Source organism: Excalfactoria chinensis, chromosome 17, assembly GCF_039878825.1.
Source record: "Excalfactoria chinensis isolate bCotChi1 chromosome 17, bCotChi1.hap2, whole genome shotgun sequence".
NCBI lineage: Eukaryota > Metazoa > Chordata > Aves > Galliformes > Phasianidae > Excalfactoria > Excalfactoria chinensis.
The window spans coordinates 8,444,110-8,471,711 of NC_092841.1; the positions used below are offsets into that span (position 1 = coordinate 8,444,110).

General features: G+C 50.7%; 1 protein-coding gene across 2 annotated transcripts; it reads left to right on the plus strand.

The window, feature by feature from the left end:
- The first annotated feature begins 98 nt into the window (after positions 1-98).
- Positions 99-27,388, plus strand: NPLOC4 (NPL4 homolog, ubiquitin recognition factor). Of its 2 annotated transcripts, none has more exons than XM_072351721.1 (17): positions 99-260; positions 1,110-1,190; positions 3,060-3,172; positions 4,209-4,388; positions 6,623-6,671; positions 7,479-7,573; positions 8,611-8,734; positions 9,345-9,524; positions 10,690-10,776; positions 12,417-12,488; positions 13,149-13,275; positions 15,212-15,372; positions 22,255-22,326; positions 23,925-24,020; positions 24,786-24,902; positions 25,626-25,728; positions 25,985-27,388. In XM_072351721.1, the coding sequence occupies exons 1-17, from the start codon at positions 246-248 to the stop codon at positions 26,140-26,142; spliced, it is 1,830 nt and encodes a 609-aa protein (XP_072207822.1). In that variant the 5' UTR covers positions 99-245; the 3' UTR covers positions 26,143-27,388. The 2 variants fall into 2 exon arrangements, with proteins under 2 accessions (XP_072207822.1, XP_072207823.1); XM_072351722.1 differs by lacking the exon at positions 3,060-3,172 and adding an exon at positions 2,914-3,026 and having other exon boundaries at positions 171-260.
- Positions 27,389-27,602: the final 214 nt, after the last annotated feature.

The window sequence follows — 27,602 nt, forward strand, 5'->3', positions numbered from 1 at the left end:
CTCGGGGGGGCGGTTATGTGTGTAGCACCGAGGCGCTACGGGGGGGATCGGAGAGCGACGGACCGCCCCGCCCAGCGTAGGAACCCTCTGGCGGCGGAACGTCGGGCTGCGGGATCCGGGAGGCGGCGGCGGCGGAGGCTCCGGCAGCGGCGGGCCGGGCCCTGTGGGGCGGCGCTGGGCCGGAGGAGGCCGGTTGGAGCGGAGGGTTCGAGGCGTAGCTGTGAGGGGACCGTGAGGGAAGCGCCATGGCGGAGACGATCGTGAGTGCGGCCCGGAGGAGGCGGTGTGGGGCGGTGGGGGAGGGGCGATGAGGCAGCAGATTCCTGTGGGGCGGGGTAGGCCGCGGTGGGGGGACGGCGGGGACCGGGCCGGGCCGCCCTATGGGGCAGGAGCTGAGGGTGGGCGTCCAAAGCGCCGTGCGGGGCTCCGTTCTGCTTCCTGCCCCCGTGAGGGATGTGGGGAGGCTGAAGGGCCCTTTGGGGACACTGGCCGCCTCCCGTTGTCGCCCCGCTCCCTCCTGTCCGTGTCCCAACGTGGCTCTTCTCTGCACATCACGCCTCGTTGGCCCGGTCCTCGGGAAGGCGAGAGCACCGGGGTTCATATCTGCCCCTTCCCAAGCTCTCGTTTTGCCTTGTTTGCTGCTGCTTTTCTTCCGCCTCCGACTTAAGGCTGCATTAAAACTATGAGTGTCTCACCGCTGGGATTCTCGGTCCCTCTGACGCAGGGATGTGGGGCCCGATGCTGTGCAGGTGCCCATTAGCGCTGCTTGGAGCAGTGTTGGTGTGCAGGCGCTCCCACAGCAGCTCTGATTCAGCCCCGGTCTGAAAGTTGAATCCCACACGTGAGGTCAGAGCTGGCACAAAAAAAGCAGCGTTAGCAGTTTTTGTTTTTCCCCATGCCAACTTTTTGCAGGGCTTCCAACACGGGGGTAATTCATACTGTAAACATTGCTCACCTACTACCAGATCGCTCCTGTGTGCGCTTTCAGTCTTGCCATTAAAAGCAGAGGTGGGGAGGGGGGCATTGTGTTGTGTGTGCACAGCTCCAGTGTGCAGGGAGGGCTCTGTGCTCCCCATGGAACTCAGGCTGTCTGTCCTCTTCTCCCCCAGATCATCCGTGTGCAGTCTCCAGAAGGAGTGAAACGCATCACGGCCACCAAGCGAGAGACAGTGGCCACGTTCCTCAAGAAGGTATTCCAGCTCTCCTCCCTTGCAGGGCTGGCTGTGCTGCTCTGTGACGGGTGGTGTTGCTTAACCTCATTGGGAAAACGTGCTGTGGGGAGCAGTTCCAGAGGGATAAAGCATCAATTTAAAGAAGAAAAAATATTCAGCTTTTTCAATTGGAATGTCTTGGGGTGGGAGCTTTCTTGGGAGAGGTTGTGTGTTTCGTGTTCTCCAAGGGAAATGTCAGCTGTGGAAGCAAAGGCTGATGACACGGGGCACTCCAGCTGTTTGACAGATTGGCTTCTTCAAACGTGATCCAGTTAAAATTCAGCTGCATGATCTGTGATTTGAATGTCGTTTGGATGAGTTTTGCATGCCACTGATTTTCCTTTGTAGTTATGGAGGGAGCAAGCAAGTGATTGAGGCAAGATCATAAAGCAGTGTGAGAGCCTCTGGGGGTCCTATGGGAAAGATTTCCATCCCGGGGTCCGAAGGACCCACTGAGTGTTGGAGTTCTTAGACGTGGAGCTGACTGCAGTTTGTTCTTTGATCTGGTGCAGCTGCTTGGTGCTCGCTGTTTGAAAGGGAGCGGTTCTCCATTTCCTTACCTCCTGGATTAGGATTTCTTTTCTTCACAAGAGAAGTGCTTTGTGTTCCCTAAAGGGCTATTCTTTTGGTCAGCTAGATTTCCTTTCTCCCTGCAAGGGAGAAGGGGGGGGCAGACTGAAATGTTCTGCTGTTTGTGAGTCCATGCTTTGTTTGAAGCTTGGGCCCTGACCACAGCAGCAGTCCCCTCCTGACCAAGCCAGAATCCTGATGGGTTTCATGGCTGGGTCAGAGATACCCACTGCAGCCTCTGAATGGTCTCACCCAAAGAAAAAGCATCGCTTTCAAAGCTCCTGGAACCTGTGCAAAGCAAGCTGCTCAGTTTCAAGGGTTCATATTACCAAAGAGAGTGCAGAACAATTGTGCTTGCCAGCAGTTAATGTCAGAACAAAAGCATTGGCCCTCACTAAAATTGCCTGTTGATCTGGGGAGAACTGTATCCTCTCACAGAGGTGCTTGGGTTTCTTTCCTAGCACAGGGTGGTTTCATAGAGTTGTACTCCATGCGGTTCCTGTCTCTGAGCTCTACCAAAGCTGCAGAGATGGGCAATTGACTTAAACATTTAGGAAGAAGCTTGTCATCTAGAGAAACTTTCAACTCCATTTCTAAAGTGGTTAAGTGTTAACATTGCGGAGTCTGAAAGTTGAAGAGGCTGTAAATGATATTTGATAAAGGGTAAAGCAGCTTCAGCTGTGCTGCTGAGAGGATGAGGTGGTGGGGGGAAAAACAAGCCTTGCCTTCCTGGGGGTTGAGGCTGAGAAATGGTTACTGAGAGGGTAAGTTCTGGCAGGAGAAAAGAGACAAATGAGGTGGAAAAAAACCCAATAAGAGGCAGGAGGACAGTAGGAAGAGCTTCTCTGAAATGTATGTAACAGGTGGGCATGAGCTGAAGGCAGAATTGCCACAGAGATAAAGGTCTGGACCACGGAACTTTGGTGATAGCAAGATGAGAATGACATGGTTGGTGTGTGCTGCGGGGCTGGAGTGCGGGGAGTGGAGAGGGTCGTTTCTTCCCTTGCAGTCATTACAATGCTTGCCTGGGCTTCGATGTTATACTGTTTGTGTTGCACGAGTGAGACACGTTCTGTTTAAGTTGCTTTTTAACTAAATTGCTTGTGTTACTAAGTGTTTCTATTTTTCTCAGTTATCCTGTGCCCTTCAGAAATGAGGATGAATTCAGCTAAGCTTTTGCAATAGAAGTTCCCTGGACTTAGCGCTTGCTCTGAGCAGCTTTCAGCATCTGACCTGGGGTGTGAGGTATCTTAAACTTTGTCATCCTTTCTCTTTCAGGTTGCAAAAGAATTTGGTTTCGGGAATAATGGGTTTTCTGTCTACACCAATAGAAACAGGACAGGAGAGATCACAGCATCACAAAACAAATCCCTCAACTTACTGAAAATCAAGTGAGTCCTGACAGAGAGTGCTGCGGGCGGAGGGGGAGCTTTGTACAACAGGGTGCCTTTTCTCTAAGCTTGTCTGAACTCTCCCCTCTGAGCTGAGCAGCAGCAGCCACCATCACAGTACAGCAGTCTCCAGCTTTCAGCTATCACTCGTCAGCTGCTTGAAGAGACAGTCTTGACTGACACACAGAAATGGAGGTGGTCAAAGCAACTAGGTGTTAGGCTGTGGCAGCTGCTTCCTTGGTCACTTTTTGCATTGCAATTTACTTGTTTGGATCAGCAACAGGCCTCGTTTTTGCTCCCTCATCCCTGCTTGCACTCAAACTATACTTTTGCTTTTTTTCCCCTTGATTTAATGCCAACGTCTGATAATCCCCTACACAGAAACCAGGTGCCTAGGGAGATCAGAAATACCAAATGATTGATTCACTTTGCATTTGGTTGGAGTGCCTTCATTCTGTTAACATCAAGAATAATGTTAAACTGACTTGAAATACAAGAGCTGCTTCCGCTGCGTGCAACTTGTCACTTGACTGTATCAGCACTGGGAGCTGCCTTGGGAGGGCTGTGACTTGGTGTGCACAGGAACCATGTAAATCCCTTTCTCTGGTGGAGCTGTTGCTTCTTTCTGCTTCCTCTTCTTTTTCCTTGATCTTGTCTCCTGATAAAAAAGATGCCAGAGAAGGAGGTAGAGCCATGTTTGTTAGTCTGTCTGTAGGCTGCGATAAATCACACGCTCCTCCGTGATCCAGGAAGTTTGCTACCCAGAAATACGCGCTGAAGGAACATGGACACTAATGTGGTTTGTAATGAGCAGCAGATCTAGCACAGGCGTTTCCTGCACCCTTCAGCACAAAGGAGCCAATTCCTTCAAGTGGTTAGGGTGAAGGTCTGGTGTAGTTCAGTTACTGGTGGAAGGGGGTGGGGTCTGATCCTTTCCAGCTGTCTGAGCAAGTCTTATCACCTGCGCTCCCACCCTGCTGTATGTGGAAGCAAAGCTTATTCTGTGCTGATGCCTCTGTGTTTTTCCACCCCACAGGCATGGCGATATGCTGTTTCTGTACCCATCGAGCCCAGCAGGCTCTTCCTCAGAGACCATGGACACTTCTGTCTCCCAGAGCTTGCGGCCAGTGGGGGCCCCCCAGGTGGTGGAAGATGATATCGACCAGTATCTGATCAAACAGGATGGGAAGATTTATCGAAATCGAGACCAGCAGCTGTAAGTATTGACGGGTTGCTCGCTGTCAGTGCATCTGTGCCTCACCACACCGTCACATCTTGCCTGAAACCAAGAGCCAGGAAATGTGCTATGGGAACTGCCGTCTGAGCCACTGCTTTATCCTTGCTGCCTTTGAAATATTCACGAGGGAAAACAGCCCTTGCCATTGTCCTGCAAGGTTAAAGTAAGGCTCTGGTGAGCTGAGGAAGGAAGCAGATACCAAAATTCCAGGGGCTTGGCCAGGAAGGACTCGTTCAGAGCATCTATTGTTTTGATCAAGGTGGCCCCTGTCAGGGGAGCAGCAATCATATATTTTGTGCGCTGAAACCAGCAGTTTCTGTTCCATATGGTGTCAGTGTGCAGCTCCCTGTTGTCCGGTTCCTGAGGTGACAGGCGTGCAGAGCCAGGTCTGCATCTTGTGTTAGAGGCGTGAACAAGGAAATGCTTTCAGCCAGAGCTTTGGCCTCAGTGTGGCTCAGCCAGCAGCAATGGGAAGCACAGCGTTGGGGTTTGGTTAATTGCAGACAGTTCCTCTGTCAGGGCTTTCACCTTTCCTGCTGCCCTGCAGGGGCAGCTGACAACAGCTGCATATGTCTTTGGTTGCAGCACTGAGGTGTGTGTGGCACGTGGCCAGGGATGTCCCAGGCAGAAGCCCTTCTGTGTCCTCGGATCCCACCACTCCTCCTTATAAAGGAAAAATGAAATGAAGGGAATGAGTGGGAGCCACGTCCAAGGACAGAGATGTGGAATTTGGACTTGGGTCTCTGCCTCTGCTTGGTTTTTGGCTTCCTTTCCATCCCGTGTCTTTCTTAACCTTCCTGTGAAACCGTGGAGTCCATTTTGCTAACAGGAATGCAGCGAGGTTTAACTTTGCCAAAACTCTTTGCTGCAAGAGGCTTAGATAAACAAAACAGCTTGTATTTTTGTAAGGGTAATAATACAATGGTGACTTAATACCACCATAAATCTCCACTGATGCTGCTGAAATGTCCTCTGTCTGGATGGCTGTTTTTTGTGACTCATTGTTAACAGTGTCCCAGTTGGCTCCTGCATGGTGGTTGATTTGGGGCTAGGGCCCCTCCACGAAGTAGCTTCTGAAAGGACTCGAGTGAAAATGCTAAAGGCAACCAGGAATTCTTTCTAAGACAGAATAGCTCACCCTTCCCCTTTGTATTGTCTTCCATATGGTTTATCTTCAGTGCTGCAGCAGCAAGGAAGTTTGGAGAGATGAAGCCTTAAGGTAGAAAATCCTATCTAACCTTTTCAGGCTGATGATAAATGAGGCAAGAGTCACATTATTGAAACAATAAAGGCAAAACCCACCACTCCGTGGCAAAAACATTGTCTTTAAGTTGACCACGTTTTTCAAAAGAATAAATGAAGGTATTGTTCTTAGCAGGGAGCCAAAGCACAGCGGCGGATATTTATGATAAAATGTGTGTGTCTGGGCTTGTTCCTGTATTTGTGAGTGCATATCAATCTAAACATGAGGGGATGCTGGCGTTTGGCTGAGTGCATTAGCAGCCTTTAGTGGTCCTTTATGTACATTATCTGCCACAATACTTTGCTAAAAGCACTGCTGCAACTGGATCCCATCCATTTCGTCTCCAGAAGAGCCAACATCCATGCTGCTCTCTAGAGGATCTCTTTGCAAAGCTAGCACTGACCTGTTCGTTGTGCTGGGGCAGAGTTGCACGGGGATTCTTTTGTATTTTATTTTTAATCAGCCTCCTCAAAAGGAGATGTTTTCCCCTCTGCTTTGTAACTTCACCCAGCAGGTCCTTATCGGTCTGATAAACACATGCTTCCCTGCTTGTTCCAGACCATCCTCTAGTGACTGATAAAGGCTGGATGTTTTGGTTGTCTTTTTGTTAGAATCACACAGGCCAGCCCCGTGACGTAGGTTTGAAATTCTTTGGATTGAAATACAACCTCCAGGTGGGGTTGTAAAACTTGAGAAGCTGTGATCTGATGTTGGTTCACGTGGCTGTCCGGAGCAGAACTGCTTGCCAGTGACACAGACATGAGAAGAGTTTTGATCTTAACCCAAGACTCTCACATTTAAACTCACACTACTGCTGTCTCTGTCATATGTCATAATTAAGTGGAAAGTTGTTCGGGTTAAGATGGTTGCCCAGGTCTTCTACACTAAAACTGTTAAGCTGTAACAGTCACCCTAGACTAACTTCTGTTATTGAATGAGACGTGTGCTAATTCTGTTTCTCTTTGCATAGGTGTCGCCACGGCCCCTTGGGTAAATGTGTGCATTGTGTACCATTAGAGGTAAGAGCCCCAGGAACATCTTACAGAAAATCAGCATGGGAAGGCATGTCACCTGAAGCTCTTGGATTCAGTTTCTCCCAGTAGGAATGCTTCTCCTCCTAGTGTTGCCCACGTAGAGATGGCAGCTCTGAGTCAGAATCCTGCCATGCACTTTCAGAGGTGCCAGCCTGTGTCCAGGCTTCTTAAAGCTCTGGGCCTTCGTGACCCTGTATTTCTTCTGTTTTTCTGCAGTAATGATTTAAACAGAAGGTACTTTGAGAGCTCCCTCTCCACTGTTGCCTGGGTCTTCTTGTTTCATCCCCCTTTCTTCATGCATCACAGCACTTACCAGTTTAACCACCTATTATTCAGGTTGAAGGCAGCTTTAGTAACACCTACAAATGTGCTAAGCTGTGTAATTTAGGGCGTGCAACAGTGATCTGTGAGAAGTCTGTGCGAGTCATGATGGCTGTTCCTCACATCCCTACCACGTGCTTTGGAAGTTCCTTGGCCTTGTTTAAGCAGCTGGGCTTTTTGTTTGTTGTTACACACAGAAAGAAAAAAAAGTATTTTGCCTTTGAGGCTCGCTCTGATTTGTGGAGCCAATCTGTTATGAAAAGTAGGAGCTGTTAGTAAAAACTCGCTGTTGTAAGGGCCCACTGTTTCTGTCATAGTAGTAGCTGTCTTGAAAAAGAGCCGAAATTTTTCTTGATTGTTTCCATATTGAGAGGCAGTGGGGTTGAATCTAGAACATCCATTTGTTCAGTGATCAGTGTACCATCAGGCAGGTGTCTGACCTGGCTTTTCTTTGTGTGGTGCTTTTGGCAGCCTTTTGATGAGGATTATTTAAACCATCTGGAACCTCCTGTGAAGCATATGTCGTTCCATGCCTACATCAGGAAGCTGACCGGAGGGGCAGACAAGTAAGAAAATCTCAATGTTTAAGGGAATCTAACTGTACTTTTTTTTCCACCTAAAAAGGAAAAAAAACAAACCCAAACCACAACAACAAAAGCACATTTGCACAGCTCTCACTGGAGTAATGTTGGATGCAGCTTTTGGATGTCAAGCTGAGGAGAAAATATGTTTAAAAATAAACTCTTTGGTTATGGATTTCTTTAATAATTATTATTTTTTTTGTGTGTTTGTGTGGCAAACTAATTGATTCCAGGAACACTACTGATGGGCCAGATGGATGGAAGGAGGTTCCCTGCTCACACCAAGCTCCAAGCCTGGGTCTCAGCTTTTTGGAGAGGCACTGAGCCAGTGGTGGATCTGAGGAGCTTTTATTCACCAACTCTTTTCTGATCTTCCTATGTGAATAGGACAACAGAGGGGCCTAGCATTTCTCAGGGCCTGATTTTGTTCTGTCCCACATGCTGTGTGCTCTTAGAAACGGTTCCTTCATGTGCCATCACATGTTAATGGGAGAACGAAGCATCCCGGCTTCATGGTGTGGGGCTGAGGATGCTGTGGTGACAAGACAAATAAGCATTGAACTGAAAGCTCAGCTCCCTTAAATGGGTTATGTGGAGGTGTAACCTCCTCCCTCCTATTCTTAAATGCAGTTGGGAATTTTTTTAATGTCTTTGAGATGTAGCTCAAGTCTGTAATACTTTGATTTGAAGGGAACTTCCCCTTGCAGGAAGCTTTGTGCACATGAAAGGAACTCTGATTTGCTCTCCCAGTATAATCTATTACTTCCTATGTGCTGCGTAAATTATTTAAGCTGCGTCCCATGAGTTTTCTCTGTGCTCTCGCTGGATTACCTGATTAGAAGCTGGGGTGGACAAACCCTACAGTTTGTGTGGCTCTTGGAGGTCTCACTCTGAAGATGCAAAGCATTGGTGATGCCGTATCTCCTGCCGTGCTTCCTCAATGACATTTCTGGCCATTTGCTTTTTTAAGACCCAAAAGCATTTACCATGCTAACAGCAGCCTTCTCTTTTCCTTCTTGCAGGGGGAAATTTGTTGCCCTGGAAAACATCAGCTGCAAGATCAAGTCAGGCTGTGAAGGGCACCCTCCTTGGCCAGAAGGCATTTGCACAAAGTGTCAGCCAAGTGCCATCACTCTCAACAGACAGGTGAGCCAGTGCTTGCAGGGGCCCTTGAGCTTCAAGCCAAAGAGAGTCTTGGTTTTTATTTTTGGAGAGATGACTTCAAGAGCAGCCAGCTTGGAGCAGGGTGCCTTTGTATTGGCAGTTGATGAGGAAATGGCTGTTAAGGTCTTCAGTCCTTGAAGAGAGGACTCCAGAATGTATCTGGTTCAGCAGTTTTGTCTTAGTGTGAGACATCTGAGCTGGCACCACTAGCAGTGAATCTGCGCTTTATTCTTTCATGGGATCTAAAAACCCTCCCACTGTTTCTCGTTGATTCCTCTTAAATCTTGCTGTCTCTTCTAGTTGCAAAAGCTCATGGGATAAGGGCCCTAGTAAAGAAGCCAAGCTAAGGGGATTCTGGGGATGCTCAGCACTTCCCCACAGCCCAGCCCATGGTGAGTTCTGCTTGCTGGGCCAAAGAGTGGTGGTGAAAGCTGAAGCAGAGGGGAGGGAGGCAGCATTCCCCTTTCCTGTGGTGCCATGGTTCAGCAGTAAGGGGCTGTGTGCATCCCAGGCAGCTGGGGAAGGTGTTGGCAATAGGCAGAGGAGCTGGACCCAGTGGAGGATGGCCTGACGCTTGAACTTTGTCAAACAGAAATACAGGCATGTTGACAACATCATGTTTGAGAACCACACAATTGCAGATCGCTTCCTAGACTTCTGGCGGAAGACAGGAAACCAGCATCTTGGGTATTTGTATGGACGGTACACGGAGCACAAAGACATCCCTCTGGGGATCAGGGCGGAGGTGGCTGCCATCTATGAACCTCCACAGGTAATACAAGCTGTGTACCCAGGCGTCACTGTTGACTCATAAAGATAATCAGGGAACAAAGAAACACTTCTCTATTTGGGTAATCTCATACAGGGTTTCCTAGTGCAGCTTTATAAGGAAAAAAAGTCCCATGAGAATGACATTTTATGGCCCCCTGGTTGCTAATGTCATCACTGGTTATTGCCACTGAAAGAATGTTAAAACCCAGGTTAGCTTTTTATTATTCTTGCATCATCTTTTACATTCCTCTGTTCTCCGATTACCATTTCCAAGGTTATGGTACGGTTGAAAAACAAATTCTATGCTAACTAAAAAATTGTTAGCCTTTGCTTTGATTTCTTATCAGCTCTCCAGGAAAACTTAATGCAGCTTATGTAGACAGAAATCACATCTGCTGCTTTAATGGGTAACGTTAGTACCTCAGGGTGGGAGCGACCAAGCCCCCACTAGATGGTGCACGGCACCACCAAGTGCTTCCACAGCCCGGGCAGGTCCTGGAGCCCAACCTCAGCCAGTCCAAAAGCTGAGCTCTGAGTTACAGAGCTGCATATAGAGCCTTTTGTGAGCTCTTCTATTTGTTTCAAATATCAACGCAGCCATGCCCTCTGTTTTGGTCTTGCTGTTAAATTCTCACTTTGGAAGTTCGTGTGGCTTATTTGTGCATGGCAAAAGCAAGGAAGCTTTGCTTTGCTGGCAAGCAGTCTCTGCTGTGCTTCTTGGCAGAGCATCTCCCCACATGAGAAAGCTCGCCTCTGAAGCACACTCAGATGGAGTTGTGTTTTCGAGGCCTGCGTGGCAGCCCCTGCATTCCCTGAACTTCTGCCTCTGTACTGCAACAAATGAAAGGGGAGGGCAGGACTGGCAGGTTGAAGAGAGCTTTGGAAAATTATATAATCTCTCGCCTTCTCCAAAGCCCTCAGAAGCGGCGATAGCCTGTTTGTAAGTGCTGAGCAAGAGGCTTTCATTCATTCATGGTTTGCAGGCCTGACTGGAGAGCAGGATGAGGCTGTGACTACTGGAGGTCTTTGGAGTGAGAGCAGTCAGAGCTAATGCTGAAGGGAAAATGCAGAACTGCTCTTCCATTCTCTGCCTTGCTCATGGTGATGGTGAAGTGTGCTGTGTTTTTTTCCTGTTCTGTTTTACTAGCAAGGTTTTCTTTGTGCAGATCGGTACGCAGAACAGCCTGGAGATCCTGGAAGATCCGAAAGCAGAGGTTGTGGATGAGATTGCTGCCAAGCTTGGACTGAGAAAGGTTAGGATGGTGCTGGATATCACGTGTCTTTTGTATGGCAGTGAAGAAAGTCACCGGCAGTTCTCTTCAGCTCAGTGGGGCTCCTGAAGACCATTTGGGTTCACTTGAAATCTAGCTTAAGCGTTGGTAGCTCTTACCCTTCTAGGTCTATTAAAGATAAAGAAATCAACCACGAATGTTTTTGTGAGGACGAGCATTCAGGGCTGTTCAGCTGCAGTCAGCAATCCTCTGTCATGAGTGACATCAAAGAGAATAGCAAAGAAGGAAAAAAAAACCCATTTTCCCTTTATTTCTCCTCTGACGGGAGCCGTTCCTGGTAGCATCTCCCCAGCAAGTGCTAATTTGGCACAGCTGTAGCTGGAGTTGCCTTCTGAGTTTATTCTTCCTTCTGGCAGAATCTGCGTTCTGCTTCCAGGATTGGAGGCTCCTGCTGGATTTTTATTCTCATCAGCAGGTCCTGCCTCTCCGTGCTGCTCAGACAGGCTGTGGCGAGATAATCTGGATGTTGGCTGGAGGTTCAGGTCCCCCAGCAGCCGAGCCTCGGTCCTCTGTTCCCCATGTGCCCGTGGGCTGCCATTAATCCAATCAGGGCATACAGGCACTGGGGTCTGCTGGTTTGCTGACGTCTCTTAAACCTGTACCGATATATTTTTTTCTGGTTTGGGAAATCATTTGGTATCATGTGAATGCTAGGAATGAGACGTACACAAACAAGAATTGACTTGCTAAAGAACATGCAAATCAGAAGAGACTCGGTGCAGCAGACTATAAACATCTGTGGTGAAGTCTTTTGTTCTCTGAAGATAAGATCTTTAGCATTTTCCAGTGTCTGAACCAAAGCTTCTGTATGCGTTGTTTATTTCCATCCTTTAACTTCTCACACCAGATATTTTTAATCAATGTGATTTAACGTGCAACTTACTGCTGGGTGCAGGTTTTTGTCTTTCCGGGCTTTGCTGGGGGTCTGTAGCAGTGACCCTTCCCTTAAAGGGTTAATGCTTTGGGAGTCAGTCACGAGGGACCGATCAGAGCTGTTTTTAGCACACGTGTAGAAGGGTTCATGCAGCGGTGTGTGTGTGTGTACACATCTATGCTCCTATGTGCAAACAATGCAAAAAGCAGGAATGTATTTTTTGGAACGGAGCGGGTTGATTTGGATTGAGTCACACTCCAGTGGGAGCATACGAGCTTTATCTTAACTAGGGACTGCAGGCTTCAAAATGAGATCATGTGAGCTGCTTTGTCATCTGCTGGCACTTCTGATGCTGCTTTGCTCCGAATGCTCGATAGGAAATGCTTTTTGCTGTGGGTGGGAGGAGGTAGCGGCTGAGAAGCCTCTTGCAGCCTCCAGATCTTTCCATGAAAAAATATTCCATAGTGAAACATAAAGCTGCAGGTGCCCCCGGCTGGCCAGCTGGCACGCTGCTCCTGGAAATCGTATTCAAATGAGCCCAGCACAGCTGGGAGAGCCATTTCCTTCAGGCAGCATGCAGCAAGGCTGCACCAGGAGCCAAGAACATCTTGTCCTGCTAGGAGAAAATGTATAAGCTCTCTTCTGTGGGTTTGGGTTTCCTTTTTTTCTTTTTTTTTTTCCTCTTTTTTTTTCTGAAAGCAGTTTTCTCCATAACGCTGCTTTATAGGTTGGCTGGATATTTACTGATCTGGTCTCTGAAGACACACGGAAAGGCACAGTTCGGTACAGCAGGAACAAGGTGAGACTGGAAGGTGTCACTCATCACCACCACTGGTATCCAGGGTTTGTCTCATCACCTGACTGCTGGCTCTGCCAAACACAGGGCAGCACGGCTGGGGGTGACACTGGGGCTGAAATGATGTGTGGGTTTCAGCTGCTGAAAGAAAAGGAGCTTGAGCTCTAAGTGCACTGTTAGAGGGGTTGGAGCTGTTTGGATAGAAGGCAGAGCTGCCTGCAGTCCTTCACCTGTTCTGCTTTAAGAAAATTATGCTCGTGGTTTAAGAAAAAATTGAGTGGAGAAAAGAGGTTTTGTGCCACGCAAGTTCAGCAAGCAGAAGTGGTTGAGTCAGAGGATGTGGGCAGGGCTTTGTGAGCCATGTAGCTCGAGTCCTCAAACTCTGACCCTTCTCAGTTACCTGTAGTTCTAAAATCAGGGATATCGCTTTAGAAAATGAAACACCATAATAAAACGAGCCTGGAAAGGTGGGTGGAACCAGAAGTGGGACGGTCGTTCAGGCTCATGGCTGGAGAGCTGATAAGTCACATTCTTAGTCTCTGCAGTTTCTACGAAAGCTTGTTTTATTAGGGTGTTGGTAGTTTTCCTTGGCTACAGACCAGGGAAATGGGTCTAGGCTGCATCGTTTGGCCTTTTTTATTGACGTTTCTGCTCTTCCCTCAGGACACTTATTATCTGAGTGCAGAAGAGTGCATCACAGCTGGGAACTTTCAGAACCAGCACCCCAACATCTGTCGCCTTTCTCCGGACGGTCATTTCGGATCCAAGTTTGTCACAGTTGTGGCTACAGGTATAAACGAGCCTCAGCTTGCCCCAGCTCTTGATTACACACGAATTATCTTTTGTTAATGGAAGAAGAATATGCCGCTCTGCCAGAGGAAGTCAGATGTCTTGGTCCCCATCTGTCCTATTTAACAAGAGCTTTGCCTTGTTCCATCAAGTAAAATACATTTTTGTTCCTTCTTTGTGTTATCTTCTCTTCAACTATTTACCCTGTCCCCTGCAGGGATCTCAGTTGAAGCTCATACCTGGAGCACCCGCCTCTCTGATCCAGAAAGCATTTTTTGCCTGCAGCTGAGGGAATATCTGTCAATTGCTTTTTCTTTGTTTCAGACATTTAATCTCCAAGTCCTGTTGCCTGAAAGCAGCAGTGCAGAACCACAGCAATCCAGATCCTGAAAGTTATTCTAGGTGATTCAGCATAAAGGGGGGAATCTCTGTTTCCCTTGCCCTGCTGACAGGGAAACTCTTAACGTAGGATTCCCTGCTCTTCTGTGCATGGAAATGTTTATTGGTTGCCCCAGTAAATCAGAAGCCTGCACTGTGCTTTGCTTCGTCACCTCTGATTTTAGCCACCATCACAGCAAGTCTCCGAAGGCGATGGGCTGCAGGGCAATGCTGGCATGTGCTGGGAGAGTTGTAGCATTAGAAGTTCAGTCTGTTCTTTGTGTCTGTGGGATGACACACATGTATTCATTTAACATTTCCCCAAGCAGATACATTGGGTCCTGGGTCTGTTTAGCACAGTGAAAAAAAAAAAAAAACATGACTTCTAACCAGCATCCAATATGAAAACTCAAAGTGTGATATTATATTGCCACTTCCAAGCTCAGATTAAGTGTTTTTCAAGCCTTTTTTAGTGAGAACGCTCCCACAGTTAACAGAGCCGTGCAATCAGACAGCTGTCCTGCATTCCAGGCTGCTGAACGCATCAGTCTTCCTTTAAACATAAATGTGTATCTCACTCGTTTATTTTATTTATTCTTTTTCTTTGTTTAAACAAAGTGTTTTCTTGAGAGAATGATGGCTGGCTTTGTCCAGGCCTTCCTCATGTCTTGCTCTAAGTTTAATTCCTACGAGTGTTTGTTCTGGAGCAGTGAGTGATTCAGGTTAGAGATCAAAGGGAAGAAAAGGAATATTTCCTCTTTTCTGTTCCAGATAATTTCATTTTCTTCTGTTCTATCAGCCCATCAGGTTTCTATTTAAATACCCGATTCCTTCCTTTTGTGCAGTATAACTATAATTGGATGGTTTGCATCAACTTTGCCTTTAAGTCCTCTACGCGGGTTAATTCTTCTCCCCTCCTGAATTCCTAGGTTTGGAAATAGTAACACTTTCCTACCATTTGCCTGTATTTTCTCTTTCCAGTTGTGTTCTAATGACATACGACCTGATGTTGCTTACATTATCCAAGTTAAAACACCAAACATGTGATGGATTGGTGAGCCAGGGTCTTAATTTCTGCTTTCCCTGTCAGATTTCTACCAAGCCATCCATTATAGGCTGAGAAAACACTTTTTCTTCTTACGCCTGACGTTTCCAGGTAGCAAGCCCTGAATTTGCAGGTCGTGGTACACTGGAGGTAAAGCAGGCTTGCAGGAGTCGTGTGCGGATAAGAGAGAATACCTGCAAGTTGCTGGGTTCTGACTGTGTCCAAAAGGACAGCTAAGCCTCACTTAAGCTCCTGGCAGAGTTCTCTCTTTGTCTCTCTGTCCCATTAGGCCAAGTGTGAAAATGGTGCTGACGAAGTACATGTTACTAAATCAGTGCAGAGCTCAGAGGAGGGTTCTTGCCTAGAAATGCTTCCTGTGCAGCAGCCCCAGTGCTTTCTTCTCGCTCTTAGAAGGACTGTCATGTTTTACATTGCTCTTTGAGTCGTGCCTCTCTGAGTTATACCCAGCAAATCACTCTCCGATGTAATTTTGATCTGGGTTCTTCTCTTCCAGGTGGTCCCGACAACCAGGTCCACTTTGAGGGGTACCAGGTCTCCAATCAGTGCATGGCGCTGGTTCGCGATGAGTGCCTGCTGCCCTGCCGCGATGCACCAGAGCTGGGCTATGCCAAGGAGTCCAGCAGCGAGCAGTATGTGCCTGACGTGTTCTATAAGGTGAGCACTGTGTGCTTGTGGGTGGGGGAGCTGCTAAAACGGCTCTGCTGCATGTCTGGAAATCAGCACGGCCAGCTCAGGAAGGGATGTCTTTGAGGTCTGAACTATTTTCGGTAGTAACCATTCACCACATGTCTGCAAAGTAATTGCATAAGCTCCATTTCCCCCTCGTAAAAGGGCTGTTATGGTTTCCAGTGCAGCAGTAGCCATTGTCTATCCAGCTTCTAAATGAAGTGATCTACTGAAAGCCCATAGCAAGTACTCTGAATTCACCTCCTCTTGTATTTGTTGGCTGAATCTGCCATGTTCTCTGTTGATTTTAATCCCTGTCTGAGTTCAGCTTCCTCCACTTCATTGTTGTGTGATATGAACTAGCACAAATAGCGCTGTCAAAGCAGTGGGTTCCTTGTGCAGTGCAGGGATTCGCTCACATATGACACACTGACAGACACCAGCCGGGTAAGAAATGCAACAAAGGAGTGTAATTCATGCAGCAAGAGGAGATGTTGCCCTGGAGCCCTGTAACAAAAGGAATGGGTGAAGGCTTTCGAGCCAGTGGTGCCACAGAAGTGCATCCCTGGCTTTCTTCTCTAGCACTGAGTGTCCTGCCTGTGCTCTGATCCTGTGCTCCAATCAGACAGCAAACTCCAAAAGCTGGTCCTGAGGAGCAGTGGGAGATGTGTGGATCCAGAAAGCTTTCATTTGAAGTGCCATGCAAGAGCACTGCTGGCATCTGGCCTATTGCAGTTCCCAGTACAGTTTCCATGATGAATGGGCTGTCATTATTCACTTGGCAGTCGTTTCTGGAGCTCCTCAGACCTCCTGTGTATGCAGGGCTGAGTTAGAAACTTGGGGACAGGATCTCTGCAGTTGCTAACAGTGCAGCGTCTCAAACTTGTGTATGTTGGTGCCCCACGAGCAAGGGCAGGGGAATTAATTAATGGCATGGCATGCTAGCTAATTAGCCATCCATCACCCCAGTTAGTTATCTCCTTGTCTGTCTGATGCTCAAAGCCCGCTCAGCCTGCAGCACTCCTGCCATCTGTATTAAAGCTGTCCGTGGAGGAGGTTGGGCTCTGCAGAGCTGCCATCGTTTGGGCCAGTGGAAATGAGCACGTTGTACACCCCCAGCAGAAGCAGAGCTGCTCAGGATGCTCCCGTATTGCTGAGAGCTCGGATCAGGGAATGCAAGCTGGGCCAAATTAGTCCACGAGGCTCCACCCCTCCGTGCTGTGCTGCCACCTGCAAATGAGGAACACCTTTCGGCTAAATTCAGTGTTGGAGAGGAATCTGTAACTCTCAGGAAGCCAGATAAAATCCTTGCCTTTCTCCTTAGCGTGCAGACAGCTTGCTATGAGGAGCTGATAAGCCAGGTCCGTTTAGATACAGCGGAGCTCGGTTGTGCAACGGCTGGCCTTGAATGAGGAGCTGACATCATCTCTGGCATGCTGCGGTCCTGCACAGAGCTCTGTGCCACGCAGGGTGCTGCCTTGCAGGAGGCTGCAGGTCTGCGTCCCACATGTGGGCCACCCTGGGTGCTCAGAGCAGCAGGAAGCCAGTGGGTGTTCCCTTCAGGTCCCATTCCTAATCTGAAGCAGGGAGATGAACAGAATGCTCGCTGATGGCTCCGGCATCATGTGGAAATTTCCATGAGCAACTGATTCACTGGGTCGGGCTGCAGCTTATTTCATATGTTTTATAACTTCTATCCGTAATTGCCTTTTTCATGATGTGCTCAAGGAAGGCTTGAGGACCGCTCCTGGCGGGTGTAATTGTCCTTTAGACTTCAACGTGTTTGGCTGTAGGATCTCTTAATATATTAATATATTTTTTTTCTATTATTTTTATTTTTTGGAATGTTCTTAAATGGATGGAAAGCTTCGTCACTCCTGGCTTTGAAAACCTTTGGGGTCTCGTTAAATGTATAAAGCTTGAGGTCAGAGACACTACCTCATAGTTACTGGGTTGGTGACAACAATGGTGTCAAAGCATTGGCTAAATGCACTTTTGAGGAGCAGCAGTCCAGTTTTCAGCCACACAGCAGAGAACATCTGGCTTTGCAGCGCCCTGCTGCCCCTTCCTCTGTCAAAGCTACAGGAGCTGAGCAGTCCTTGCTGTGTGGGGGGTTCCCTCTGTGCTCCTTCCCCACCTCTGCCCTTAGGTAGAGCGTTGCCCTTTGCAGTAGTTGCTGCATTTTTGTCTCCAACTGAGAAGCCATCACTGGTAGAGAGAAAAATCCATATGTATGTCCCTCTGTAATAAACTCAGTGTTCATTTGAAAAGCCCTTTAGGATGAAAGGAGCTAACACAAATTTATTGTAATTGGATGCGAACCAGAAGGTCAACGTTGGTGTGGTGTGAATGTATTTATAGAGCTTTGCATCCACATGCAAGGAGAGCAAAAACTCTATTGAACTCCTCTCCTCCTGTAGCTGCCTGCAGCAGGGTAACGTGGAAGATTCACCTTCAGCTCTTGCAAATAGGAAGAGAGCAGGGTAACATGGAAGATTCACCTTCGCTCTTGCAAATAGGAAGAGAGTGTATGGAAGTGCATTGGTCAGAGATGCCCTGTGCCTCCAATCACAGCAGTGCTGTCACTTCAGCAGTGACTGCTGAGCATTGTGTGGGGTGGGTTATGCTGCAGGAGGGGCTCAGGTAGGAGACTTGCAGTGTCAGGGACTGCAGTGAGTGCACAGGGAGTTGACTGGAGAGAGAGAGAACAACGTCAGTCCTCTGTCAGCAAAGCTGTTTGTGTGTTCAGCCCCACGCTGTGTTTGCAGAGCAGAAGCAGCAGCTGAAGGGCCTCACCTCGGTGCTGTGTTGGCACATGTGGGCTCTACTTCCATGGAAGTGGGAAAACCGATGGCTGCATCCTTGTCCTGCCAGGGCAAGGCATTTTTCCTGAGCTCCAGCCTTGTGATTTCTGTATGTCTTTACCATTCTCTTTGTGTTGGCTGCTAGCCTTCCTGCTCGGAGGAACCACCCCCGTGGAATTGGCAGGGTATGTGTTCTACACGGGGCCATTGCTTTCCTGGCTCACAAAGGCTGGAGTTCTGCTCCAGCATGGAAGTCCAGGGCTTTGGGGCTGTGGGTGTGAGTTGCTGTGCTCTGAGAGGCGTCTCCAGGTGAGATCAGCCAGAGGGAAGAACGCATCCCCTTCACCTCCCAGGTTGTCTGTGAAGCATCACAGGGCCGCGTTGCTTCCAACTTGAATGTTGCACAACCAGCACATGCTTCTTGGCAAGTTCAGCGCAAGGAAATCCAGGATGGAGACGCTGTTGTCAAGACACAGACACACAAACTGGGGTAACCAGTGTGCTTGCGAGCAAAAATGATGTTGCAATGGCCACTGCGCCTTGTTCTTCAGCTGAACGTGACAGATGGGCATTTTCCATTCCTTCTGCCCTCAAGCAGTCACCTGCCTCGTCTATCTGGTTCTAGAAAACAGCCAGATTGGTTTTCATTTGGGTAAGAGTGTCACTTCTAACCAGCTACCCAGAGGTGGCGTTGCTTGCTGCGCTCAGTGCCTCTTTTGGGTCTGATCCCTCCCAGCAGGCTGCCTGTGACTGGTGCCATTGCTGCCTGTGTCCTCCCAGCTCCATCTGGGCCTGTTGGGTGCCCAGCAGCATCGCTGCCCGACTGCTCCCTGCAGCCCAAGGTGAAGATTCAGTACGTTGCTGTGCTTTGTTAGCCTTATGGGCAGCTCAGTGTCACTTATTGGGCTGCTGTGTTTTATGGGATTGCTGTGTGTCACAGACTCTGACGTATCTGAAGAATCAGATTTAGGGACTGACCTTGGCTCTTATGACAGCTATCACCGTAGTGCAAACAAGTTGCCATCCTTGTGATGAGTTGCATTTTACAGCTGCCTTAATGCCGCCCACGGTTCCTTCAGGATGGTGCATGACGAAAACCCTTCACAATGGCAGCAGTGTTGTGGAAGAGCCCTTTGCCCCAGAGAGTCCAGCAAGTGCCTTTTGCATTTACAGCAGTTGTTGTGGTGCCTGGGCCTTGGCTTCTTGCTGCCAGCCCTGCTCCCATCTGGCCCAGGCAGGGACCAGCAGCAGGGTGCTTTGTTTTTGTTGGAGCTGATCGGGTTGCAGACTGCAGCTGCTCTCAGGCTGTCCCCAGTATGGCACATGTTGCTTCTGGCCGTGCACTTTGAAATCCTCTTGCCAGGGAGGAGGCAATAGCCAGGCTGTGTAGGGATCTCTCTGACAGCACAGGACTTCCCCTGGCTTCCTCCCAAAGCTTTGTCCTGGACTGGAAAAGCCTTCTTAGCCTTAAACGTCCCAGCTGCTGCGGGGAGGAGGATGCTCAGCTCACCAGGAGTCTCCTGAGAAGTGTTTCAACTCTCACTGACCTGTTGCTTACTTGTAGAAAGGTCACTTTGTTTCTGTGCGTTGGCTGCTCTATCTGTGTGGGGGTGCAGGACTGCCTGGAAAGGCTCCTGGAGGTCAGCAGGGGGAAAAGCAACGCTGGGTTTCTCTATCCCCCAAACCTAGAGCTGCTCTGCTCCATGGGGCCTTTAGCAGAGCAGGGAAGGCAAATGGTACTGGATATTGGCAGCACTGGGGCGGCCACCACAGGGCCAAGCCTCCCTCCTGGCTGCTCTGTCACCTCTGTGTTGGAAACCCTGAAGCCACCCAGGATTGCTTCTTGCAGCTTGCGGTGTGCAGGGTTGTGCTATGCATCCTGACCTGCTCTGTGCATCCCGACCTGCTCTGTGCATCCCGACCTGCTCTGTGCATCCGGACCTGCTCTGTGCATCCCGACCTGCTCTGTGCATCCCGACCTGCTCTATGCATCTTGACCTGCTCTATGCATCCCGACCTGCTTGGCAGCACACCCGCTGTGCACCATTTCCCTGTTTGACCTCATGGGTTTGCAGCTTCTGCCTCAAAACAGTGCTTTCAAGCCTCCAATCGCAGTGCCTGATGCAATCTCACTTTGCTCCTGTCTAAAGGATGATTCATTGTCCTGATCCTCCAGGCCTCCCTGCTCCATTTTTGTCCAGGTGCCAAAGAGTTTCACTTTGTTAACCCCTTCCTTGCCCCACTTGTGGCTGCTGAGCGGAGCACGGGGGCGTTTGTGGCTTTGAGGTCTGGGGCTACGGGGTGCAGCGGTGGTGCCCACATGCAGATCCACTGCCAAGTGCAGGATGGAGATCTCCTGTCTCCTAACAGTTCTCCCAGCTTGACATTTGTTAAGGCCTTTAAAACTTAATTGCCTGATAAAATGGTGTATGAGGGCTGGAGAGAAGTGCTGGCTGGGCAGGGGGAGCAGCAGGGTCTGGGTACATCCCCTGACTTGGGGGGAGCAAGGTTCCAGCTCGGCTGTAGCCATGTCATGCATCTTGAAGGCCTCAGCAGCATGACATTAAAAAGGAGGCATTTAACATGGAAATCCCCAGAGGCAGAGATTAAAGCGAACAGGTGCTGGAAAAATGTTTCTGCATATTAGAACTTAATTAGATTTGAAAATGAATTCCAGATGGGCTAATTATGCGTGAGTTGTTGCAGGTTCTTTCTTGCAGGGGCAGGGCTGCGTTTGGGAAGCTGGTGCAGTTGGGTTGGATGCGATTGGTGGCTCTGGCGGTATCGCTGCGATCTAGAAGCAGGTTAAGCTTTCAGGCCCTGTGATCTCTCTGAAAAGGCTCCACGTCTCCTGCTGCCGCTGTCAGAGCCGCGGAGATCTGAGGCCACCAGCCACTAGCTTGTTGCTGAAATAACCACAGGGCCAACAAGCTGTCATGTTCAAGGAGAAAAGATCCTTATCGGGATTGCTTTTAAAAGGAGCTTCAAAGGCAGGAAGGTGGATTTTGACAAAGGAAACCGTTCTTGGGGACGGGGGTGAGGGGTGGGGAGGGGGCTGGGGAGGAGGTGGGGAGGGGGCTGGTGGCAGGGGGCTGCGGCCTCAGGCACTCAGCACGCCAGAGCCTGTGAGCGGCTGCATACCTCCACTGCACACATGCAGGGTCACTGAGCAGCTCCCATAGCAGGGAGTGGTGTTCTCCAACAGGAAAATGTGGCTTATGGAAGGACAGCAGCCCCAGGCAGCTCGTCCTGCTGGCTCAGCCCGGGTCTGCCTGCGGCCGCTGGGACCCTGTGCATGGATGTAAACTTTTATGTAAGGTCTGTGATTGGAAATCATGGGTGTATAATTTATACGTGGCTCCGTGAATGATTTATAACATGTTAAGTGATGATTTAGGTAGAAAACACAACCCCCTCTTAAAGAATCTTTAATGAAAAGTGTCACTTCTTATGAATTTATTTCTGAAGCCGTGTTTGAACTCAGCGTGTTTGACATAAATCAGGTCTAATTGTCATTTTATGATTAATGAACGTATGCTGGCCATTTTTCTCCATAATTAAACTTTATGTTCAATTCACCTGGCAAAGCCAAACAAGTCTATGCGCTGTGATGTGCTGGCCCTTTGGGTCTGCGTGTGAGAAAGTGCCTGGACTCCCAGCTCCCAAGCAGGAACAAGCTCAGATTAGAGACTTGTGGCAAGTTTTGCAGCAAGTCAGGTTTGCTTTGGCTGAGAAGGCAGATGTGGAGCTACCCCTCCCTCCTTCCCTCCCTCCCTTTTAAGACAGTGCTGCTTCTGAAGTGGTGCTTACAGTCTCCGGATGATGCTTGCCATCTCTCTGGTGTGCACATGACCGGTGCCATGTTCATGACAAGATGCTTCACGTGAGCCATGGCTCCGAGTCACAGAGGGATGGAGCTGGAGGAGCTGCAGAGCACTATGTCCTTCTCTGTGCCCCAAACCATTTACCAGCACAGAGGATCCCTGAGCTGCAGCGTGGGTCTGTGTGGGGAAGTGTCCCTGAGGCTCCTTGCCATTCCTGCACTAATCACGCTCTTGTCTTTCAGGACATAGACAAGTTTGGCAATGAGATCACACAGCTGGCTCGTCCTCTCCCTGTTGAATACCTAATCATAGACGTAAGTATTCTTTGCACTTTGTTGGCAGCAAGAGGTGGTCAGAGCATAGCAGAGTTCCTAACCCCCCTCTGAATGTCACGCTGGAGCTGATCTGTAGGATAGGCTCTCTCCCATTTCCCCGTTGCAGCACAGAGGAGCAGTGTGCTCTGAGTGATGCGGTGCTCTCTGGGCAAGGCCTGCAGTGGTGCCAGGGAACACCCTTGCTTTCTGGGAAGGCCCTGCCTGGTGCCTTATCGCTGCTGGGAGGTGGCACGTAGCCATGTGGCAGGAGCAGCCAGCCCCACAGATGTGTGTGCTGGGCACCACCTCGCGGGGAGTTAATTAGAAAGCTCCGCTTGTGTCTCCCTTAGCAGCAATTAAGAATCCAGCTCTTTGTGATGACTCAGCAGAGCAGGTTGGTGCTACAAAAATGCCTTTTCCTGGGGGAGGATAGTACAAGATACAGCACAGGGCTTGGCTGGAGCAGAGCCATGGCCTGCCCATGAGCAAACCCTGCCAGGCACTGGGACACGGCGCTGCCCTTTGGCTGGAAAGGGAACTGTTACAGCGTGGAAAAGGAGAAGGCAAAATAATTCAGATGACAGATGATGTTGCTGAGTCGGAGGTGGTGCCAATAAGGATTAATGCCTGGCATTAAGGATTAATAAGGATTAACTCCTGGCATCAGTGCTGTCCCACAGCACAAGGAAGCTGGCAGCCGGGAGCCTTCCCCTTGCTCTTCCCTGTGCCCGCCAATGCCTGGTGCGTGTGTGCCCCTTATCAGCATGGCTCAGAACAGGGGGCCCATTGTGCAGGGCCCTTGGACGCCCTGTGCCAGTCAGCAGCTCTGGAACGTATTTATTGCTCAAGTAGTAAAGGCATCTGTTTCCAGACTACCTGGGGTGTAATTAAGATGAGAACAGATTGACAGAACACGCATTTAAGGAGCAGTCTGGAAAGCTGCATTTCTGAAGCATCTTGTTTTGCCTCGTCTTTTCATGATTCCAGTTAATACTGAACTGGCAGGTATTTCTGCATGTCTCCTTACAAAGAGCCTCCCTGTCAGGGCAGAGTAACTGACACCACAGCTTTAAAACCCTCAGAGCAAGGACTGGTTTAAGTGTCAGCTGCTGGCCTCTGAGCACAGGAACCTTTCAGGTAAGGTGGAGGCAATGTTGTGTTCCCCCTCCCCACCTGTCTGTTTGGCACAGGAGGCTGGGTTAGTGCCCCTCTGAGCGCAGGGATGCTGTTAAATAACACGCAGAGATGCTTCCTTGGCATTATCCAGTCCAGAACCCAATGGCACAGTCCCCACAGTACTAAGGAGACCCCCAGGTGACACCCCAAGCAGGGCAGGGCTGCAGGGAAATGCCCTGAGCTCAGCTGTTCCATCAGCACAGCACTTCATTAAAAGTGATGGCCAGAAGCTGGGAGATGGCACTGATGGCAACATTGCTTTAAATGTTAAAAGCCATCAGAAGATCCGTGCTGTAATTGCCTTCCTGGCTGAGCTCTCATGTGCAGCCATGACTGCTCTCAGTGCTCAGAAGCCTTTCTTCCTGTAGCTCTTTTACCTCTCCCGCTGCTAATGCTCTGACGTTCCTGTCTTGGATTTTCAGATTACTACAACTTTCCCCAAGGATCCAGTCTACACTTTTTCTATTTCTCAAAATCCATTTCCCATCGAGAACCGTGATGTGCTGGGAGAGACTCAGGTAAGCAATCGATGGCAAAGCTTTATTTCATACGGAGGTGTCGTCTGTTTCCCTTGTACTTTCTAACGGCTGCAAAAGGACAGCTGCAGTTCTGCCCTTACATCACCCTTCCGTGGTTCAGTCCAGCATTGCCAGACTCTGCCTGCATGCAGATGGGGGCTGGATGTGCTCCCCCTGCTCAGGACTGAGCTCTGGGCCGTCTCATGCTCTGTAAGAGCTGTGATCTGCAGATACAGCCACACAGAGGTGGGGACTGGAGCAACACAGCTGAGCTCTGGCCCCAGAGAGACAAGGCAGGACCCGCTGTGAAAGCAGTGGGATGAGGGTCTGTTGCTCCAGCTTCAGCAGCACCATCTTCTCTTCCTGGGCTGATACTTAAAACACAGAGACCTTTTACTGAAGGAGGCTCGTAGTGTCGAGCAGAGGCAGCTGCTGCACAGCCTGAGGCATGCACAGGACTTTGCCAGCACATGGAAGGCTTGAGTTGCTTTAAAGCAGCAGCAGCAGCAAGTTTCTGGTAGGAGGCCATGCTAAAGGTGTCTAAAGCTTCCACCAAAAGCAGGCACAAATGAAGGGCTACTGCACACTGAGAGCGGGGAAGGGAAGGTAGGGGAAGGAGGGGCTGCCTCTCCTGCCTCTCCCTCAGGGACCAGGCTTTGCCTTTAGCTCGCTGCCTCTGCTCCATTTGGGTTTGGGGTCAGCTCTGGATAGGAAATCAGAGTTATCACATGGAGGGAAACTGACTTCTTCTTTCCTGACTTGCAGGACTTCCACAGCTTGGCCACCTACCTGTCCCAAAATACTTCCTCTGTTTTCTTAGACATCGTTTCCGATTTCCATCTGCTCCTCTTCCTGGTCACGAACGAGGTCATGCCTCTGCGGGTACGTAACCCACAGCAAATGGCCACATGTCAGTGTCACTGACACCCTGAGCTCGGCGCTGTCTCTTGCTGCATGGGGGACACCGGCGCAGCTCCAAGCACGTCCCATGCCTTGTGGGGACACGCAGCTGGCTCCACGCCTGTTCTTCCAGACTGACCTTTCAGCAGAGGGTTTAAAAGTGAAACCGAAGCCTCCGGCTGGGCCAAGAGCTCCCAGAGCACTGCTTGGAGCAGCGAGGGGGTGAGGGCTGTTAGGATGGTCACAGGCGGGATGGAGCCAACTTGGCCGTGGCTCAGAGAGCTGGAAATGTTTAGAACAAATATCTCAGAATCCAAAATTCCTGTTGTAACGATAATAAGATCAGAGCCCCCAGATCTCTGGGAGACCAGCCGCTTCCTGCTCATGCATCTCTGCCTCTCGGTGTGGTACTGGTGGTTGCCCAGACCCTCGCTTAACATCTGGACCTTCGGACCTTCCCATTTTAAGCAGCATGCCAGCAGAACGAGCCATGTGTTTGCAAGAGGCCTCGTGGGCGCATGTGCAGGGCGGCTGGGCTGACCCTGGACTGCTGGAGATCAGGCTGGGGCTGCACACGGGCTGGGGGTGACAAGTCAGACTTGCTGCTCTGCCTCCATGTGACCAATGGAGGGCTGGCAAGCGCTGGGTCATAGCTGCAGGCTGGTTGCAAAGCACCCACACTGATATCCCTCTTTTGGCTTTCAGGACAGCATCAGCTTGTTGCTGGAAGCTGTGAGGACCAAAAACGAGGAGCTCGCACAGACCTGGAAGAAGTCGGAGCAGTGGGCCACCATCGAGCAGCTCTGCAGTAAGAAATGGGGTCCCTGGGATGCAGTCCTTTGTCTGCAGGCTGGGCTGGCTGGTGTGGGCACAGCACGGGGTCTTTGGTGCTCAGTGTGGGTGCTGAGATCTGTCCGTGCCTGGGAGCAGCGCCTGGTGCCAGCGCTGAGGCTGAAGGCAGCATGTGGGCAGGGAGGCTCCTGCCTGCTGGGACGGGATGCAGGCTGGGTTCTTGTCCATTCCCAGCACCTCTCCCAGCTCTGACGATGCTCTTTGTCTCGCAGGCACAGTTGGTGTCCAGCTGCCAGGACTGCACGAATACGGTGCTGTGGGCGGTTCGACGCACGCCGTGTCGGCGGCCATGTGGGCCTGTCAGCACTGCACCTTCATGAACCAGCCAGGCACGGACCACTGTGAGATGTGCAGCCTGCCCCGGACCTAGCCACAGCAGCGCGGCGGCCGACTCCAATACAGAGCAAACCCATGAGCAGCAGGAGTGGTGCTTGACCCCTCCCCTTCCCGCTCCAGCCCTCCTTGGTTGCCCCTCTCCTCTTTCCAGGGGCGGCCCCGCTGACACATCACGAGGTGGGCACCCTGGGCTCAGCCTGACGCTGGCCTCTCATTTCACCTCAGTCTCCGGACGGGCCTTTGCCTAGCGGGGCTCAGGGCGGCTCTGCGTGGGGCCAGCCAGAGCCTGGCCCTCCCTGCCTTCTCCCCTGCCCGCAGCATCTCCTACCCTGTGGAGGTGGCAGGCAGGCAGTGGCATCTCCCTGCCCCCAGCTTTGCTCCCCGCTCCCCTTTTCCTGCCTTTATGGCTCGCTGTTGCCAGCCTTGGCTTTCCAGGCCGCCCTGGCCCGGCCATACCCACAGCTTTCTTGCTAAACATCCCACGCGGGGTGAGCAGATGACTGTTAGCAGTGTTGGACCAGGCAGCAGATCCGCCGGGCCAGGCTGTGTGTGCTGGCAGTGCTCCCGGAGCAGGATGGGATCCCTGGCAGTGGGTGAGGGGTGGGCACGTGCCAGCTCATGGCTCGGCACCGCGGCTGCAGCCTGGCCCCCTCTGGCTGTGGGGGTGCTACGGCAGCCTGGGTTATTCCTAGGGGGCTGCAGGGGGGCTGTTCAATCCCCACAGGCTTTGCTGGCCACTCAGATAGCGGGGAATGGGCTGGGAGGCCGCATAACTTGGGCCTCTGCTGCAGTACCCACTCATCTCTGTGCGTGTCCTCCCTGGGCACCGTGCTGGAAGCGGGGCCGGGCTACACTCCTGCTGCTCTCTCCCTGCTTTAGAGCCTGACTAGGGGCTGCTATGGGGCTGCAAAGGGGGCGGGCAGTGCCCTGTGACCCCGTCTCGGGGCTGCCCCAGCCCTGGTGATTTGGGTTCAATTCCTGGGGCTCCGGTTTTAGCAGCATCTCGTGCCGCTTTGCAGGAGGGAGCTGTGAGGCCCCGTCCTGGCACAGGCCCTGGGCCGGGCACAGAGATCCTCACTGCAGCCCGTGGGCTTTGTCTCGTGCTGAGGAGCGGCTGCCGACCCCGGCTCCACCGCGGGGCGCTCGGGGCTGTGGCTGCGGTTTTGCTTTTCCCCCTCGGTTTGTTGGTGTTTGGGGTTGCAGCAGTTTGCGGTGCCTGGACTGAACGACCCGGTGGCAGGGTCTGCAAGTAACGTTGAATAAAAGCACCTGAAACAAGAGCCAGCCCCGTGCCTCCCGCGCTCTGTTCCTGCACCGTGGCTGGACCCTCTGGCAGGGCTGGGCGGACAGATGGACGGACGCTGCCCTGGGCGCCCCGTGCCCTGCGTAAAGCTCAGCCAGGGCAGTCGGTCTGTTTGCAATCAGCAGCACAGCCGCGTGCGGCCGGGCCTCGAGCCAGGCCCTCTGGTTAAAAAGGGACGGCAGCAGCTGCAC

What these genes read in the sequence shown, in the direction of transcription:
- NPLOC4 (XM_072351721.1), top strand. An exon ending in TGGCCACGTTCCTCAAGAAG is followed by an intron (nt 1,191 to 3,059) that starts GTATTCCAGCTC and finishes TTTCTCTTTCAG; the next exon opens with GTTGCAAAAGAATTTGGTTT. An exon ending in TTCGGTACAGCAGGAACAAG is followed by an intron (nt 12,489 to 13,148) that starts GTGAGACTGGAA and finishes CTCTTCCCTCAG; the next exon opens with GACACTTATTATCTGAGTGC.